Source organism: Achroia grisella, unplaced genomic scaffold (assembly GCF_030625045.1).
Source record: "Achroia grisella isolate CSIRO2021 unplaced genomic scaffold, CSIRO_AGI_Agris_v1 utg840, whole genome shotgun sequence".
Lineage (NCBI taxonomy): Eukaryota > Metazoa > Arthropoda > Insecta > Lepidoptera > Pyralidae > Achroia > Achroia grisella.
Window position 1 is genome coordinate 2,291,418 of NW_026713038.1, and position 20,027 is coordinate 2,311,444.

General features: G+C 31.0%; 4 protein-coding genes across 4 annotated transcripts; 2 read left to right on the top strand and 2 right to left on the bottom strand.

Annotated features, from left to right (window-relative positions):
* The first annotated feature begins 1,129 nt into the window (after window positions 1–1,129).
* LOC131852166 (uncharacterized) lies at window positions 1,130–4,950 on the top strand. Its single transcript, XM_059202806.1, has 3 exons — window positions 1,130–1,249; window positions 4,415–4,553; window positions 4,880–4,950. The coding sequence occupies exons 1-3, from the start codon at window positions 1,130–1,132 to the stop codon at window positions 4,948–4,950; spliced, it is 330 nt and encodes a 109-aa protein (XP_059058789.1).
* A 198-nt stretch (window positions 4,951–5,148) lies between these two features.
* LOC131852130 (uncharacterized) lies at window positions 5,149–7,161 on the bottom strand. Its single transcript, XM_059202766.1, has 3 exons — window positions 6,805–7,161; window positions 6,006–6,225; window positions 5,149–5,186 (listed from the first exon to the last, which is right to left on the bottom strand). The coding sequence occupies exons 1-3, from the start codon at window positions 7,120–7,122 to the stop codon at window positions 5,149–5,151; spliced, it is 576 nt and encodes a 191-aa protein (XP_059058749.1). The 5' UTR covers window positions 7,123–7,161.
* A 3,718-nt stretch (window positions 7,162–10,879) lies between these two features.
* Window positions 10,880–13,830, top strand: LOC131852168 (uncharacterized). The gene is made up of 4 exons (XM_059202809.1): window positions 10,880–10,895; window positions 11,950–12,002; window positions 12,764–12,899; window positions 13,712–13,830. Exons 1-4 carry the CDS (start codon window positions 10,880–10,882, stop codon window positions 13,828–13,830), a joined length of 324 nt encoding a protein of 107 aa, XP_059058792.1.
* A 5,818-nt stretch (window positions 13,831–19,648) lies between these two features.
* On the bottom strand, window positions 19,649–20,023 carry LOC131852131 (uncharacterized; the record flags this gene model as incomplete). The annotated part of the gene is made up of 1 exon (XM_059202767.1): window positions 19,649–20,023. A coding segment is annotated over one exon (336 nt), but the record flags the coding sequence as incomplete, so codon positions are not given.
* Between the last annotated feature and the right edge of the window lie 4 nt (window positions 20,024–20,027).

Genomic DNA, 20,027 nt, shown 5'->3' on the forward strand with positions numbered 1-20,027 from the left:
TAGTGTTAATAGACGTTCTCCGAGATTAATAAATAAATAGAGCAACATTATAACAATATAGTATAATAATACGTTTAATTTTCATACAAAATAGATAAAAATCTTTATTTTTCTGGTTAGAAAATAGATTTAAATTCTTTGTCCTGCAAAATTGTATTAGGATTTGTCTACGTAAATTTTTCTTACGTATAGAATGCGTAAGGTAAGAAAGTAATTCCCTATAGAACTAAGTTAATCGTCATGACGAATTTTGAAGCTGAAGTATCGTATAACGTACGTATCGTAAATATATACTAGAGTAACGTAATGAAATTTATTATGTAGATTTTCAATAAAGTCGTTTGTGTACCTCGACTCAGCTATTTCTGCCGTTTGTTTTCTAGATTTATAGGACATATCAATATTGCAATACACGGCAAGACATAAGGGTTCTCACGGACGTTACATGTAGACGTGATGTCCTTGTTGCTGTATTGATACTATATACTACTATACTGATATATTTTTTTTGTATTGCACATAGAAAATACCCAGTCTAATATAAATCATATTCATGAATACAAATGTTTTTACCGTGCAATGAAAAGAACTCCCAATCATACCATCGGTAAAGTAAATGGTAAAGTGCTAGGTTACCGAGGCCGTTAAAGGATGGTGAAACGAGGATTTATCTTATTTTGGGATCATAAGGGGTCATAAGACTATACACTCTCCTAGCACCAATCCACCCACAAATATAACCCATACTAATAATATAAATGCGAAAGTGCGTTTGTCTGTTACTTACCTATTTAGGACCCCTCCAGAGGGTCTTAATGAAACTTGATGTGAAGATAAATTGTATTACTAGGACGGAAATAATTTAGCTTTTGTGGCAGAAAAAAACAGATAAATTCGGGGATAAAAGCTAGTTCTGCAAAAAAAACAATACAGATAATGTGGACATTGCTAAACTTCATATGTGAACGGTCTTAAATAAGCAATTCTAAACAATAGAGCCAACATTCCTATATTAATAACGCTATAACTCCATCACGGAATCCATTTATTCTCGGTAAACCTAATCCGATTACCTTCCGCCCTTTGTCTAATGTATTGCAACGAGATATTGTATAGACCACAAGAGACGATGTCTCGAACAACTCGCTTCAAAGCGAACGTTCTATCGATTCGATTACTCATGTTATTGCAGTGTATATTTTCTTCTAATATTACAAAGGGACATATAGTGGGCGATAAAGCTCATTTGGTAAGTTACTCGCTCTTAGATCTCGTTACCTGTCGATATTCAATCTAAATTTTATCTTATTTACATGTGATTCCATATCTTTAATTAAGAAATCTGAACTAATTATATACATTTCTGCATATATTATATGAATCTGTAGCATGAATATTAATTCAAAAAAATTGATTTAGTATAAGTGACTAAAATATTTAGAAAAAAATGACCCCTCTTAATTAATGTAAAACGGCAGAATTTGTTTTTATTATTTCGCTACCTAATTATAAGAATGATTCATTTATTATATTCTACATATTATTTGAGGTAATAAATAGTCTTTGACTATTAGAGTATTATCAATTTATTTAATATATAATTTGTAATTGTAAATTTTTGTATTGTGTAGTTTATAAATTGTATATATTTATTTAAAAGTACTTATAGTGCTTTAGGTGTGTTGTATGGTGAATCATTGTGGGTGTCTAGAAATAGTTATAAATGTATCTCTATGTTGACCGCCCTGGTCGAGTTTGTTTGAGTCAGTCGTCACAATACAAGCGTAGAAATATATCCTGTTTTAACTAACTCCTATAGAAATAAAAACCGTGCAATAGGTATCTATTATCGAATGATAATACGTGATAATAAATGTAAGTGATATTCCACCTACAATACAAATATGGCCTTGATGGAAGATTTCGTTTCGCAGAATATACATAACTTTTTAATATATATAATTTATTAGAAATTATACATGTTGAGACCTGGTGTGTCTTGATGTACTAACTCTACTCAATATTTCACGACAACTTAGAAACAAATTCGCTGTCGCATTTAATATTAGTTAGGATTAAGATTCCTATTTATAAACAACTGATAGAAGTTTGATTGCAGTAAACAACAAGTCTCAGCATGACGTTAATTTAACTCCAATTCATCTTACACGTGTCAGACTCTAGACATTTATAGAGTACGTAGCAACTAAGCTCACCCACGCACGACATATAGCTATATTTTGAATTTTATGTTGGATTCTAATCTACTTTGATCTGACTTATATACAATATTCTTTGTTAATTTTAAACTTTCGTGTTTAATATACATTATTTAAATTATTAACCGGGTCTTAACACGAATAATTTTATGGCAAATAAAGGTATTTACCTCTCTCGACGTTTCGACTAGGTTGCACTAGCCGTGGTCACGAGCTGACTGGAGTAACAGCGATGTCAATGTAGATAGGTGACAGCAGTTTTTTCTTCATCTACCGTCACTAGATTGTTTAACGAAAGTTCGCGACACACAGCACTCACGGTATCCGTACACTTATTGACTATTGATGCTACTGAACTTTGCTTGAATTTATTTATGACTGGATTCCACGCAGATGATAATTTTAAGCCATCCTCTCTGTTGAAATTGGGATGTTTTTTAATTTCAATCGCCTCCCGGACCATTCGTGGGTAATAGTGACGATCAGTAGAGAGGTTCAATCCAGTGATTTGTTCCTGCGTTCAGTAGATGATCGGCAATCGCTGATTTGTGTGGTTGTCGATTTTTAACCGCTGCGATGTGCTCTTTGACTCTCTCGGCTATTGATCGTTTTGTTTGGCCAATATAAGAGCTACCACAACTACAGTCAATTTTGTAGACACCTGGAGCTTCGTAAGGTAGCTTATCCTTTGGTGAACGTAAATTGTTCCTTACTTTTGAGGGCGGATAATATACAGTCTTAATGGAGTATTTATTTAGTGCTGTTCCAATTTTGTCCGTTATTCCTCTTAAGTAAGTCATGTACGCTGGCTGCCTGTTCACTTCCGGTTTTTTAGCTTTTGTTACGCGCTTATTAAAATTATATTTATAAAATAATAATTATAATTATAGAAGCTAAAAAACCGGAAGCTCTTATATTGGCCAAACAAAACGATCAATAGCCGAGAGAGTCAAAGAGCACATCGCAGCGGTTAAAAATCGACAACCACACAAATCAGCGATTGCCGATCATCTACTGAACGCAGGAACAAATCACTGGATTGAACTACATGCGCCTAAGGTCCTCTCTACTGATCGTCACTATTATCCACGAATGGTCCGGGAGGCGATTGAAATTAAAAAACATCCCAATTTCAACAGAGAGGATGGCTTAAAATTATCATCTGCGTGGAATCCAGTCATAAATAAATTCAAGCAAAGTTCAGTAGCATCAATAGTCAATAAGTGTACGGATACCGTGAGTGCTGTGTGTCGCGAACTTTCGTTAAACAATCTAGTGACGGTAGATGAAGAAAAAACTGCTGTCACCTATCTACATTGACATCGCTGTTACTCCAGTCAGCTCGTGACCACGGCTAGTGCAACCTAGTCGAAACGTCGAGAGAGGTAAATACCTTTATTTGCCATAAAATTATTCGTGTTAAGACCCGGTTAATAATTTAAATAATGAATATTCTTTGTAATGATAATATAATTCCATAAAAATGTATTTCTTTTCTAAGATATCTATAACATTATTTAATTAGTTATCTTTAATTGAAAGTCGTTGTAAGTGTTGCTTATATACATGATATTTCACCATGGGTTTTTGACGGCGTGTGGTTGAGCCTATTTAAGTACATTGAGTCGGAAAGGTTTATAATGACTAGGATGATTTCAAAGTGAAACTTTGACAATATTTGTATAATAAATGAGCAACACAATTACACAGTGTTGCTTATTTAATTTATCATTAACTAGTTCTTTCTAGCTTCCTATTTATTTATCAGGATATAATGTTACCCTTTTTTTTAATATAATTAGAATAGAATAAAAAAATAGAATAGAAATCCATTTATTCAAATAAACTTACATTGAAGCACTTTTGAATAGTCATAACATTTTTTTTTTAATCTACCACCCATTCGGAATGCTGTCTCATCACAAGAAGAACAAGCATGAAACTTGTGTGTTGCTCTTTTAAATAATGTATTCTTACTTACAATTTAAGTTTAAGTGTGTGCATACAAACCACCGATTAGCACTAATTCAATGAAATAATAAAATAGAAAAAAAGAGAATGAATGCTTAATCCTCATTAGAGACCATCCTACGACCTTGTCACAGCTGTCCAAAGATTTCCTCTTAGTGTGACTTCTCCCTCCCTCTCAACATGCGACTAAATGTATAGATGGCCCCTTTCTTTAATTGTTTCAGACTGAACTAAAGAAACTATGTGAACATGCTTACACATGTTTCCATGACACCGTCATTATATGTGGAAAATCGGTCAACGAAGCTAGAACTTTTCTTGACTTATGTGATTTGTACGAATACTCCTGTGAATATAATATGGGTATGTATCGTGCCAATTTATTTTATGTGTGTAACTAGATTGATAGTTAAGAATTTTTATTTGTATATTAGCACTCAAATATATGTTTAATTACAAGCAGTATATGTACATTTCATTACATTACATTAGTGTACATTACACAATATTTAGATTAACAATTAAATATGGGTTAACTTGCATATGTGTGTTACAGCATGGTGTTAAACCTTTGACATAATCTCTATAAGAATAAATTTCTCTATTACATCTATTTCAATAAAATTAAATCGATAATTCTTGTATACATCTAAATATCTCAGAAATCGGTTTAACTATTTTTTTTTTAGTTTACAGGCATGTTAAAGAAGAAGAGGGCATCTGTCCAAATCCTAAGGAGTTAGGTACTGGCATCGGATAACAGTTTAATAAAAAATCCTGTTCTAATATAGCCACAATTTAATACAGAAAATATAGAGTTAGAGTTAGAGATAATAAGAATCTTTTATACTGATAATTAAATATACATAGCTTTCGTTACATTAGAATCATTTATTATCACAATATACAATCTCAATTTAAGCTGTTCCAAAGGATTCGAATCTATTATATTTTTATCTTATATGAATGGCCTACAATTAGGCACTAAAGCAAAATCTGGAACAAAAATATCAGATTTTCATAAAACACAACAATTTACAAAAACAGGATTTTTTTAGCATTAGTCTTAAACGGTGTATAAATAGAAACCCAAGTAGAATAGTCATGATATGCATCACTTTTGACAGGGAAGCTACAAAGTTGAAATCTATATATAAATAATAAAAGTAACTCATGAGACTGATGAAGTATTATGAAAGATATATAAGACTTAAAAATTATACATTGAAAAATGACTGATGAAATATCATGAAAGATACAGAAGACAAAAAAAATATTCTTTGAATTTATGTATATCTTGTCTATGCGAACAGAGATGAAGGAAGGGAAAAACATTATACGCCGACCCTGAACAAATAAATCGGATAAGGAAGAAACAGATGATGATGTTGTCTTGTCTGTGCGCATTATACTCACAATCGGCTTAAACAATTTAGGTGTGAATTTCACTAGTTTAGTTAAGTTTTATTTCAATCAGATTACAAAGATGAAAGTTATATGGTTACGAAGTCGCGACATTTTAATACAGATTTTGCAATTTAGCACGTAAAAGTTGTAGTATTTTTTCACGAAATATATATTTCTTTGTATAATATATATACTTAGAACCTATATAAATAATCAATAATAATAATAAGCCTAGTTAATCCACACAGCGCCTTCTAGTTAAGCTAAGCGATTTTCGTGTTGTCGATACTAGACAACGGATACGAAAACTTGAAATATTTTTATTTGTAAATTCTGATTTGTTTTGTATAAACGTACTTTATATACATAGAAAACACCATCAACCATTACATACAATGCAACACTCACTATGTTTCCAATAACAATTGACTTGAAACATATGACAAATGTCATCAAATTTCGCATAACCGAAGTTGTCATCATAACCACAAACTGGATTGAAACGTTTCTGACATAACAAGGCGACTTCACACCATGCATTGATAGCGTCGTTATTCATTGACAAACTTGATGTAATCACAGGCTTACTTTGCATGGACCGACGAGACATAAACTGGAAGAAGAGAAGCTCTTAATATTATTTTTTAGCAAATTCAAATTCAAAAATCATTTATTCATGTTTTATTATATTATTCATTCATATTTTAGCCGCTCATATAACTTGAATTGCAAAACAAGTTGACGTCAAGCTTAATTGTAAATGACAAATACATGAACAATAAAATGGTCAAATACGTCATCATGTGACTCATGCACTGCCATTCTGAAGGAATAAGATGTTATGCTTCCGTACCCTGTAATTTCCGTACCCTGTAATGTAGAATACTGCTTACTGCTTGGCGGCTGGAATAGGTGACCCAGAAGTTGACGACTTTTAGAAAATAGTACACAGTCATTCTGAAAATTAAATAGCTACTAAAGATTTTTATTCTAATACAGACAGGACAGAAATTAAGTTATAGTAAATAACATTAAATAATCTATTAATATGAATAAGCAGAAATTAAAAGCATTTTAAAATAGTATTAATTTATTTATATGACCTATAGATGGAAATGTATTTGTATAAATAAGTACAATAAATTAAAATATTTTTATAACTTGAACCTCTTCAAAAAACTCAGTACACTACTCATATTTTTTCTACTAACGGCATAGGATCTGTTCTATCATCAAAATTTTTCAAAATAACATTTTTAAATAGGGTTCCATATATTGGAATTTTTTTTCCATATCTAAAAATAATATTGTCTACCATTTCTTCATCTCCATTATTACGTCTAGTTGGTTTAGGTACCTCAACTTTTTCTGGTAACTTCGGCTTGTCAACAGTTGTAGTAAAATTTTTAACTAATTGTTTAATTAACTCTTCATTATTTTCAACAATTCGGAGGAGATGTTCCAACGCCTGACTATGTTCGATCAATTTATCCTCTATAAAGTTGTTTAAGACTTTCTTTTGCATTGACGTGTCGCGCTTCTCAATTCTCTGGCAAAATTAAAAAGTTGCACTTGTATCCGCTGATTCTAATACGTCTATAATTAGTTAATATTTATTTGTCTCACCTTTGGAGCATCTATTGGATAGAGAAATATATCTTCTAAATCCTCTATAGCTATTTGATAGGACGACTTTACTATGAAAATTATCATGATACCTAAGACAGTAAAATTAATTGAATTTGCTATTAATTCTTAGTTAAGTTTTTAAATTGAATAAATCAATAATATCTCTCACCATAAATTGTAGACTTCATAACGATAGACTTGTAATTCAGGGCATCTAACAAATAGTCCAAGCGAGACACTTCAGCCACTTATAGTGTAGGAAATTGAGAACTACGCTTTAAGTATCTTGATATTTGATATGTTTATTTATTTCAAGCAGATTTAAATTAAGAAAACTAAACCTGCTTTAAGTAATTTACTTTAAAAATAAACCTTTTTATGATATTAAAGAAAATATAATTTTCTATTTAAAGATAAAAAAAGAAATTATTATTTAACCCTAAATTCTGTGTTTATATTTACCGATTGATTATTGACATTGACCGTTTTTACGACATAAATGTAGTTTTATTTTTATATAATTATTTCATCAGTATTTTATTTTGTAAAGTTTTGCACACCATAAACTGGCGCATTACAATTGTGCTATGTAGAAATGTAATTAATTATTTACAGTGTTTGCCTGCAAATAAATTATTCATTCATTCATTCATTCATATGAGTAATAATGTAATAACTGTGGAAATGAGTTTATTCAGTATCTAAAGGACTGGAAACAGTCAGTGAAAACCACCATTTTTGTCTAGTATTAGTATTATTTATATAAAGTACGTTTACCTATATCATTTTGTTTATATTATTGTATATTCATAAACTGCAAAATGTTATTACGCAAAGTAAAACTGTACTCATTTAAATTTTGTGTTGTCATGCGATAATAAGGCAATAACAAATTTAGACTAACTAATACATTGTTTAAAATCAGTTCATTTACCAACTGACTTCAAAGAAAATAGATTTTTTTTAATAAATCTCAAGGCAAAATTCTGTATGTGTATTAATATTTTCTAATATTATGGTCAATTTGCCATCAATTGTATATTGTCATCTTGAGGTCATTTACTCTCATTTTTAGTCTAACCTAATTTCGTTGTGAATGAAGTGTTTATGTATAGCAATTATTTGTATAACAGAGTGTTAAATTAAGTGAAGATTAAAAAATATTTTAACACAAAGGTTAGAGAATAGCAACTGACTCAAGAATCTCTTGCTTTTAACAACTATGTTAAAAATTATAAATTTAGTATTCTATAATATTTTGTTTAATTTTCAAATACTACTTGATCTTACTTTTAGCATTAGAGCGATCAAGATTGTTAAGAGAGTATTGATTCTCGAAATGTGATTTATTGTTACTAAGCACGTTTTGATTGAATTATGAACGTTGATACGGATCTCAGTTGCGAGCTAAATTGAACTATTACTCTTGTATTTTTGCGGTGTGACATTAATTATGATTCCCGCAAATAAAGTTATAAATTGTGAATTATTTAATACTTATTATTAAATGTTTTTTTTATTGCTGTCAACATGTAATTATACTAAATAAGGTAAGATTAATACTAATTTCCATACATTTGATAATAAATAGCTAATAATAACAAATATTAATAAATAACCTAGTACCTATCATTGAAATATGATCTTTATAACCGTTTAAAATAACAAACTTTGAACAGAATTGTAAAAGAGTATCCAAATTGAAGATAAAACCACATATCTGTAAAGTTATACTATCCCATGACATTATTCCATAATATAAACATATCAAAGTGTATCTTATAATTAAACCAATATTAATAACATTTATTTAAGGGGGTCTTCCTATGTGATGGGTTGAAAAAATCGATTTTTTTTTTTTTTCATAAATTGCTCCCTTAACATGTCTAGAATACGGTAGTAAAGCGATTTTAGAAAATTCGAAGTCGTTTTAAAGATACAGCAGGTAAAAGAAAGAGCGGTTCGGAGCGGTGAGTTGGCAGTTAGAGACCGGGCCTATTGTGTACCGTCGGCTTTATACCTGGCCTCCCTTTTATTAATATATTTGTTTATACAAGTTTAGACACGTTTCTACAGACTTAAACAGAAAAGGAGCAGGTAAACTTACTGATAAAGTTATCCAAGAAATTACAAAATTCTACGGATTAGCAATTCGACGCCATCCAGATTCGCTTGAAGATATGAGAAAGGAAGTTTGGGCAACGTACTATCACAAATGTTCTTCTGATGAAAACCCTCAGCATCAATTTTGTCCAGAAGGCGAAGACAGTTGGTGTAAATGGCGTAAGGCTGAAGCTAATAATGAACTGGACCAATTTCATCACGATAAACCACCTCTAATTCCGCAAGTCCAAGAAGCTATCAAACCGGTTTTCGAAGATTTATCGAAAGACGAATTATTAATTCGTTGTTTAGGAGCAGAGACACAAAACAATAACGAATCTTTGAATTCTTTGATTTGGACTTTCGCTCCTAAACATCTTCATTCTGGTCCCAAAGTTGTTGAAATTGCTAGCTACTTAGCAGTTATTATCTTTAATGAAGGTTTTCAAGGTATTTTAAAAGTTATATCGATTATGGGATGCCCTGTTGGTCGTGAAGCCCAAGCGTATGTTGAGAAACGGGATGAAAAGCGAATCTTACGCTCTGAGCGGCGCGTAAGTGATGTCGTTAAACAAGCCAGGATTGACTCAAGAGCTGAACAATCTGCTTTAAAAGAGTTTCACGAGGAAGAGGAAGGAATACTCTATGGATCAGGCATCGCCGATTGAGAGTAAGTTGATATTTTAATAGTTTTTAACGGACTTGAAACTTTAAACGCGTTTTTCTCAAAACTGTGTTTTTCAAACTTTCCTCCATTGTATCTCAGAAACGGCTGGACCGAATTACTTGAAATTTACAGGGCACACTCAATATATGTAAATGCATGGAATGAACTATTATCAATCGAAAATTTTCAAAACTTCGATTTTTTCATAGCAAAAAAAAAAAAAAAAAAACGCCTAATTTGCAACTTTTATTTCAAATGTCTATCAAAAATCCAATTTTTTTTATATTCATTTGATTATAGGTCATTCCGTGCTTTTAAGCCTACAAATTAAAACGCCGTTTTTTTTTTTTTTCAGATAAGCCGATCAGCCGGAATCGTGGAGGAAGTGGGAGCTCTTTTTTTCGAGGCGGGGGTGTTCAGAGCGCTGTAACTCTAGTTTGACTGAATATTTTTAGCTGAAATTTTATATTTATACTGTCCAAATATGTGTTAATAAATGATAAAAAACTTGAAGCTCTAAATATTTACTGGTCGTAGAAAAAAAATCCTAAAATATCCCTAAAAAACAGGCCGTCACATAGGAAGACCCCCTTAAAAAAATCCGTGTGAAAAATATTTTACTGGACTTTCTTAGACTTTCTACCACGCATGGAAGCTGGCATGAACATAGAAAAGTAAATAGATATAAAAAGAACTAAAATATATACAATACAAATATTGTATTTAAAATTATGTATCAGAAAATAATGCCATGAATTTCCATAAATAGTAGACGCAATGAAATGTTGTTTTATTAAGCGATAACCAAGAAAATTGTTTTTATAATACAAGTGGGAAACATTCGGGTAGATAAGTAGGTAACTACATGTTACAATGCAGTGCCATGAAAATATCACTAGGTAGGTGAAGTGTGAAATATAATATATTAACATATTTCTAAATTTCCAATATTAGAGCATATGTCAGTACTATGTCGTAAAAGGATATATCTATGTATACATATATAATAATGATAGATAAAATTCGATAAAAATACAGCACAAACAGCTCATGTTCTAAAATTCTGATAACTATTCTCAAAACTGCAACTAAACTGTACTAATATATGTATCTGTGTAAAAAGGCGTATTCTGTTTTTAAAATAAACAGCCGAAAAGATCATAATTAAATTTGGCATGTGGATTGATTATTACGGAGACAGACATAAGTTATCTTTTCTCTAAAAATAAGCAAACTAATTTGCTGGTAACAGCTAGTATAGTTTTACTATTTATATAGGTACGTAGGTATATCTAAAGGCTAGAACTTGATTCTACCGCCTAAATTGTGTCATTTGTACGCAAAAGTTTGACATTTGCAAGGGTTGACATTTTACGTTTTGGATAGGTATTATATTTATAGTATCACACCACATTATTATTAGGACGACCCTGAAAAAAATAATCCCGTTTAATCCAGTTTAATATTAAACATAATAAATTATATGTGGTTATTCCCTTTTTGGTTTTGACGGCTCATCTTATCGTGATTAAATTTAGCACAAATATGGAATATGACGTGGAGAAAGGCATGGATTACTTTATCCGGATCAAAGTAATACAGTCAAATTAAGTCACGGGAAAAAACCAGCCCCAAATCTAGAAGGGGGCAACACAGGCCCATGCCCCAAACACAATTATTACACTTACTATACTGCCTATAAAGTACTTGGGCGACACAGCTTTGCTACGCGTTTTTATTTTTTCAAGATCTATTTATTCACTATAAACACCTAATTAGATAAAATTAAGTAAGTAAGGTAGGTATCCTTACTTACTTAATTTTACCTAAGTATAAAATTAGACCCAAATCGACAGTTGATTTCGAGTCACACAAATTATTTGTAAACGGATTTGCTTATCTTTAGTGTAATAGGATGTAACTTCTAACAATGATATTGCAAATTTATTTCAGCTTTTCTTTTATACCTAATATCATCTGTAAACAGTCACAGTGAATCAATAAAGGTTAGTAAATGTTTCACATTATATTCCTTACATGGAAATCCACGTCAATTACTTTTTATATAATGTACACAACGCTATCTAGTCGTAAGTAGAGCTATTATTATGAGTACTAACCAATTAATATAAATACTTAGTTATATATATTTTTTTGTAAATATGTACATAATATACATAGAAAACAACCGGACTGATACAAACAATCATATTAATGAATACAAATGTTTGTACCACGCAAGGAATCGAACCCGCGAAGATCGGAAGTAAAGTGGTGTCCTAAACAGCTAGAGCACCGATGCCGTTCGAAAATCTGCCTACCTGTTTGTTTGTTATACTTTCAGGATTAATCACATGAATAGAGTTTATTAAATTTAACATGAAGATATCTTTTATCAGGAGGAAGGTCATGATCTATCTTTGATCTATACGTATAAATAAAATTGGAGTGTCTGTTTGTAACATTGATTTAACAGTTTTTTACTACATGCATAGGAATATAAATAAGAACAATATACTAAAATAACATTTTTTACAATTTTTGTCTGTCTGTCTATCGATCTGTTCGTTCCGGCTAATCTCTGAAATGGCTGGACCAATTTTGACGGGACTTTTTTTAGCACGTAGCTAATATAAAAAGGACTTAGGCTACTTATATTTTAAATAAATAAAGTTAAATTCCACGCGGACGAAGTCGCGGGTACAGCTAGTCTCATATATAGTATACAAAGTCACAAGTAGTAATTCTGTATATAATCTATGTGTAGAATGAAGAAGAATGTAAAATAGCTGATCTGTGTGTACATGACAAGGTTCCTATGTGCGGGATCGATTCCTGCGGCGAGATGCGCACCTTTATCGACACTTGCGATATGCACGAGTTCAATTGTGACAGCAAAAAAGGTATACAAAATTAAATATATGTATTGTTACAAGTCCAATTTTGTTGTTAGTTCTTTTCAGCCGAAAAATTAATTCGATTAATAAAACTTAATAATACTACTATTATTATAATAATAACATTACTTTTTCTCCCTATAAATACTTATGTATACAATAATAAAACATAATAAAAATGTAACTGATCCTATTTTTGTAATATACGTATATGAGAAAAACTATTGGGGGATCATATAAACGTAATAGAACCGAAAGCAATGATTATTAGAAATATTATCAGTGCGTTCATACAATCTCGAAAGGGTATAGGTTCTGTTTTTACTAATATATTGTAATAAGAAGCATATTAGCAATTATAGTTTATTTTATTCCGATAGTTTGACATATAGTAAATAAAAGTCAGTATTAAATGCATTTATTCATAATATAAGAAGTTTTATTGTACCTGGAATGGTATGGTATAATATTCATTTTCACTTTTTTGCCCCTACTTACCGATGTCTGATATTAAAAAATTAAAACGCTCACGTACAGATAGTTGCTTTTTCCTTTTATGTCAATATTAGAAATGCTATAATACTGAGGGTAAAGGGATTGTTAGTAACGTTGATTAAGAACTCCATTGCTAGTCAGGTCCCCACGCGGTTCCCCCTGAAAACCATTATGTTAAATTCCTAATAAATTTGCCACAATGGGCTAACAAACCTCACCTAATGCTCTTTTAATCATCTCCACTGATGCCCGGCTAGCGTAAACTTAACACACCAATCCATTACATCAATCCAAAAATATACTTTAGTTCTCAAAATTTTCAGATTTCAAACAACGTCCTATACATGAATGCTGGGTAACATGTAAGAGAGGTCGATCTTTCAAGAAGCCGGAATTTAGGACAGACTGCAACATTAACACTAAGACGAATAATAGAGTATAATATAATATATTTTCGTTTCATTTGTAAAAAAATACCACACAAAAAACAATGTGATGTTTTAGCGAACTAGCTGATGGGCGACAGTAACGATCATCCATGTGCCTGCATGAACAGACGCTCACAATAGCAATCATCCATTTCTATTCAGTTTCATTACAATGGACTGAGATGTGATGCTTGTAAGCTGTAATTTCACTACCTTATCACAACCAATACATAGCTTGAGTCATGATACTTGGCGGCTAAAATAGATTCTACACAGACAACTTTTTACAAAGTCTACTAAAATAAAAATTATAGTACATTTATGACCTTCTGATATCTTAAGTTTCTCCTAAAACATTCCATCATCGTAAACAATATAATCATATTTGTGTTAAAATGTAATATATCGTTGTAGGTAAGTCAAAACAATAAGAATGAATAAACCACTTTTATAGCTTTTCAAATCGAATATTACGTACATGCCTATGAATTTTTTATCACATAGCACTTGATAGGCTAAGAGTAGAAAATATTATGTGAATAAAATAATACAAATGTATACTATATTAATATGTCCAATATCAACTGTCTTATAATTATAATTGGTTTATCAATATTAATTCAGAACTCCTACGCACACATTGATGGAACTAAGGTAAGTGGAAAAAATGATAAGATATTTTGATAAACTTAATTATTATATAAACTTATCTATACTACAAAGAGAGAGACCTAAAATTTTGTATTTGTGTAGATGTACATAGCTATGGTTATGGTAATCTGGGGAACCAGACTAGCGTGCTTATTTAAATATTCATAATTTCTCCTATACTCACATATGTGTTGTTTTACCCGGAGTAACTATAAGCAGCTTAGTTCTGATACCTACCTTACGATATTCTGTATATGATATACAGAATATCGTGAGGAATGCTGAGAAGTGATTTTTATGTCGCCAACACATTGATTTATGACTGTTTTGAAAAAGAGCGATAGTTAAGTTGTACCAGTTTTAATCTCAATGTAATTTGATAGTGGAACTAAAATGTGAGATAGTATTACGTTGAAAAATCTTACATTAAGTTACAGAAAACTGTATTTCAAATGCTTGGAAAAACATTTATTTTTATAAATATAGCTGTAATAGATTCCTACAATCATTGTTATTAAGGCATGCACTGCTAATTTATTTTAATTAGTAGTAGAGCAGGCCTTGATAATAATTTTATTATAAAAAACATACCTCTTTGTTATCATTAGATACATAGTATAAAACAAAGTCGCTGTCGCTGTCTGTCCGTCCCTATGTATGCTTTTATTAAATCTTAAAAACTACGCAACGGATTTTGAAGCAGTTTTTTTTAATAGATAGAGTGATTCAAGAGGAAGGTTTATATATATATATATATATATATATATATATATATATAATAAATATACACTCGTGCGAAGCCGGGGCAAGTAGCTGGTAAATATATATTTTTATATCTGTGGGTTTAAAACTAGAATAAATTATGGTAACAATATATTATAGCTAGATGAAGAATGTAAAATAGCGGACATATGCCGCCACGATCAAGTGCCAGTGTGCGGGATCGACTCCTGCGGCGAGATGAGAACCTTCATTGATACCTGCGACATGCATGAATTCAATTGTGATAGCAAAAAAGGTATACGTCAGTCTACATTAAAAATCCTATACTAATAATATAAAGAAGAAATATTTGATTTGTGTATGTTTGTTTCTATTTGATAGGCTATTTTGAAAGTTTATTAAGCTACCACCTTGCATTTTTTAAAGGAAAACTTCATCCTAAACATAGTGTTGGCGTGACAACGCCATATTACACTTCGTCTTGCTCTATGATAATATGACACATCTAAAACAGCAAAGTAATAATAAAATTATTTAAAAGAGCAACACGCAAGTTTCTTGCTCGTTCTTCTTGTGATGAGACAGCTTTCCGAACGAGCGGTAGATTAAAAAAAATGTAATGACTATTCAAAAGTGCTTCAATGTAAGTTTATTTGAATAAATGATTTTCTATTCTATTCTATTCTATTCTATACAGCGTGGTGACGCATCGAAATTTTTATTATTTCTATTTTCAATCCTCTCTTACTCACTTTTTTTTATCTTGATTTTTATTTGAAATTCTAAGTATTTCGTTAGTAATTATTTCAATATAACGTTTATATATCTGAATGAAAGGATCACCAGTAGTAGTAACTGTGTGTTTATTTTTATTTTTTTTTATTACGGAACCCCAATAACTACGAATTTGAAATGTAAGTATATCGTTTCTTATTAATATAGCTCATAGCTACGAGTAAAGAAGAAATATAATTAATCTTTGTCTGATATTTCCAAAAGGTTATCCTCCCACGCTTATATATAGAGGAGATAAGTCTGTACTTACAAGTATTTTAAGTTCATTTATAATTTGTTAACCCTCAGCTTTGTCTGCATGGACTTCGTTCCCCTAAAAATTGACCAATTTAGATTGTTTATACAAAATAAATTTAAGCATAATTTGTATATAGCTGGAATAGCAAACATGTTGACGACTCACCTGATGGAAAATCAAAACCGTTAGCTATATTCCTACACATTGCCATTTCTGAGAACTAACGTATCATGCCGGCGCATTATTTTATTTCTACATATATGTCACGAAATAATATTCAAGCCCAAAAGCACCTTATAAAGTAAAATCCTCAGCATTAGAAATATGTGAGATATATACTTAGTTGATTCTGTGCAAAGTCGTCATTAATAATATCTCCTGGCATTTGTATAGAACGCCAAAATTTTTATAGTAAGTAATAATCTAAATTCATAGTATAATTTCAAGTTAAACAATACTTCATGAGACTATACATACATGTATATAGGTATATATGTCATCTACAGCGGCTTTGTACATGAAGAACTTGTTATCTATTGGGAATTTCGAGAATCCTTTGTTAGCACGTTGGTTGCTGTGGACACTTACATCATAATAGCAAACTCTAATCAAAATTTCCACTACCCTTCAAGATGGTGATCAGCCCTTTACACCGTGCGTGGAATTATCTGATAGTCCGTCTATCAAATTCTTTTACAATTGCTTATATATTATTGTCCTAAGGACTTCGTAGCACCCTTTTAAAATAGTATATAAAGATGGGGTGCTTATATTAACGTGTTAATAATACCTGTTAATTTACTGCATTTTCGTTGGTTAGCAATAGATTATTTAGGTATACTTAAAAACGTATTTCTTATAGTTAATGTATATATAATCTTCCTTCTTCTTCTTCTGTAAGTGAGTATATTGAGAAACTGTAAAGCTCACTTAGTATGATGTGAATAAATAAAATGTGTCTTCAATTATAATGCAATAATCAAAAAAATACGGAAAATCTCCCAACTAAACGGACTATACATATCGGTGTTTTTTCGAACTACCTAATTACTATTTCAGTTTGAGGGTATGGATAGGAGCTGAAACTTCTACTCAGGTCTTTTGTAGTTCTGATTCGCGTTGAAATGAGACAGGTTTATCAAAGTTGAAAATTGGACGATAATTGATAGAAATATTAATATATTATCACTTTTTTAATATTTATAGTGATAATATAAAAACAGTCAAATTAAGAACATTCCTTTGTAAGATCGAAGTCTCACAAAGAAATATCACGAATTTCGTAATTTCCAATATACATTTCTCTTTAGACTTCACTAATTAAAAAAAATACATCGCTTGTTAAGTCTTTGATTACTGACATTTTCTCTTTAAAATACCAACACGTTGAATAAACGGGCTATAAATAAGTAAAACAGAATTCCTTTGATATTTAAGAAAATACCCTCACGCGAACTTTATCTAGTGTTGACTCAGAGGGATCGCCTCCTAAGCTCTTCTCGTGAAATCCTACTCCTTCGTCTTATTGAAAACCAATTTACCAAGACCCATAGAATGTATCCCCGTAGATACACGTATCTGTAGACCAAAAATAACTTGCAGATCGAACCTTACTGGCCAATAGAACGCCTACACTGGCGCCGATGATGCATGATTTATATTAGGTACCATTCATAATAATTTGAACTTTCTACAAGTTGGTAATGAGTATGTTTTTTTTTACTTTTCTTACCTACTGGTCCACTCTGGATTTGTTGGGTAATTTTAACTTAATGAGTTTTGTAGATATAATCTACATGTACATATGTATTGCACACACCGCACATTTTCGACATAGAATTTTTAAAATCAATGCAGTGATTCCGGAGTTTACTTTTTTTAATAACAAAATCCGGTCTCTATATATATATTAGTATAGATTTATTTACTAAAAAAATACTAGTATTATACTTTTTATAATATATACTTATTCTTCATATATATTATTTATTATTTAAGTTTATATATGTAATTTTAGAGATGTCATTATTATTAGCAATATTAATAATATTAAAAAATTCTCAAAATTCGTGTTTTTAGTCTTTTTAATTTTCATTTCCTATTCAAAATTAAAACTAATCGCAGTAGGTTTATTAAAGACACTTAGGACAAGTTAAGTCTTCCGTCAGTTTAGAAAATTATGTAGTATGTAAATACTGCATTTGCAAAACATTTACCACACCACACCTCAATAAGCAAAACCAATCGTGTATTTCATGTTATTGTTAGTTGCCTGACTCACTTAACTTCGTCACTATCATATTCTCCCCATTACTGCAACATTTTTCATGCTGTTCCGTTCTTTATGATTATAGCGTGATGTTATTTGGCTTATAGCTTTCCTTGATAAATAGGCTATATAATACTAAAAGAATTTTCAAATGGGATCACTAGTACTGAAGTTTGCCCCAAACATCCAAACATTAGTACAGATGTCATATTTGTTTTCAGATTTCGTTCAAAAACCAGTCCATGAGTGTTGGGTGACGTGTAAAAGAGGTAGAAGCTTCAAAAAATCGCAATATGGCAGCAATTGTGACAAGGAAAATATAATTTAAAAAATATATTTTTTATCAAAAACAATTGTTTCTTTTTAATAATAACAATTGAACAATAACTTACTTAATGTACTTATTGTTCGAGATCACAGTGGTATTAATATACTAATAGTTTTAATTTAAAAATATAAGTAAATAATAAACTAAATTCTTGTACAAAAATATTATTCCTAAATAAAGATAAATAGAAAAACCGGTTTACAAATTAAATTACGCGCATAATTTAAACCAACTCTTATTTACATACACTTAATGCATTACTTATCAATACACTTATAATTAATGATAGTTATATACAATTACTCATTTAAAGGTTATATTCGTTTCGTTACATTGTAAGTTATGACTTAGAGACACAAAGTAAAAATGTTAAGCTAACAGAATTATATTAGGTATACAAGGTGACGATATTTATAATACTTATACATATTAAAATAATATACCCACGACCGCCATCCCAGATGGGATGGTCAAGATAGTCAACTGTCAATATGTCGACGAACGAATACTTGACATGCCCACATTTCGTTGGGTATATTGGAATCCGTGACGTGGCAGGGGCGAGTCTACCGCCGTCTATCCGATTTATGTGGTTTTGTTATCGGTGTTTCCATCACCGGAGAGTCCATCGGAAATTAATATAAAGATTTTTTAATCGCACTAGCGAACTTTCGATCTCAATAAGGATATGTACCATTAGGCCATAACACTCTAAATTATAATTACTTAAAATTATACGAAAATATTTACAACACTAATAGTTCATGTATCCTATTGAAGAAATAGTGTCTAATAAAAGAAATAAACAAAGTAAATTCATGTGGATCTTCGTTTATGAAAGTAATTAAACTAAATAATATTAATATATTAATGGCTATCTAAGAAACCGGCACTCTTGACGATATTATAAATTTTCTGCCGTGGAATTTTCTCGGCCTCTCTTTCCACGACTTGCATTTCTTTATTGGTGAACCACGACTCCTTCGCCAGACCAGAAGCGATTAATGGGTTATCGTAGAAATCGCTGGATTTCAACAAATCGCGTGGTAGTAAAGCTTCACTAGCTGCATTAAGTTCCACTGCTGGATGGGCTCTAATTGCTGGTATTGAATCATGGGCGTATTCAACGCCAATAGGCTGCAAGGGTTGGGTGAAAATCAATCCAGGCCTGGCTTGCACCACCGCCAAAAATGCAGTAGCGATGCTG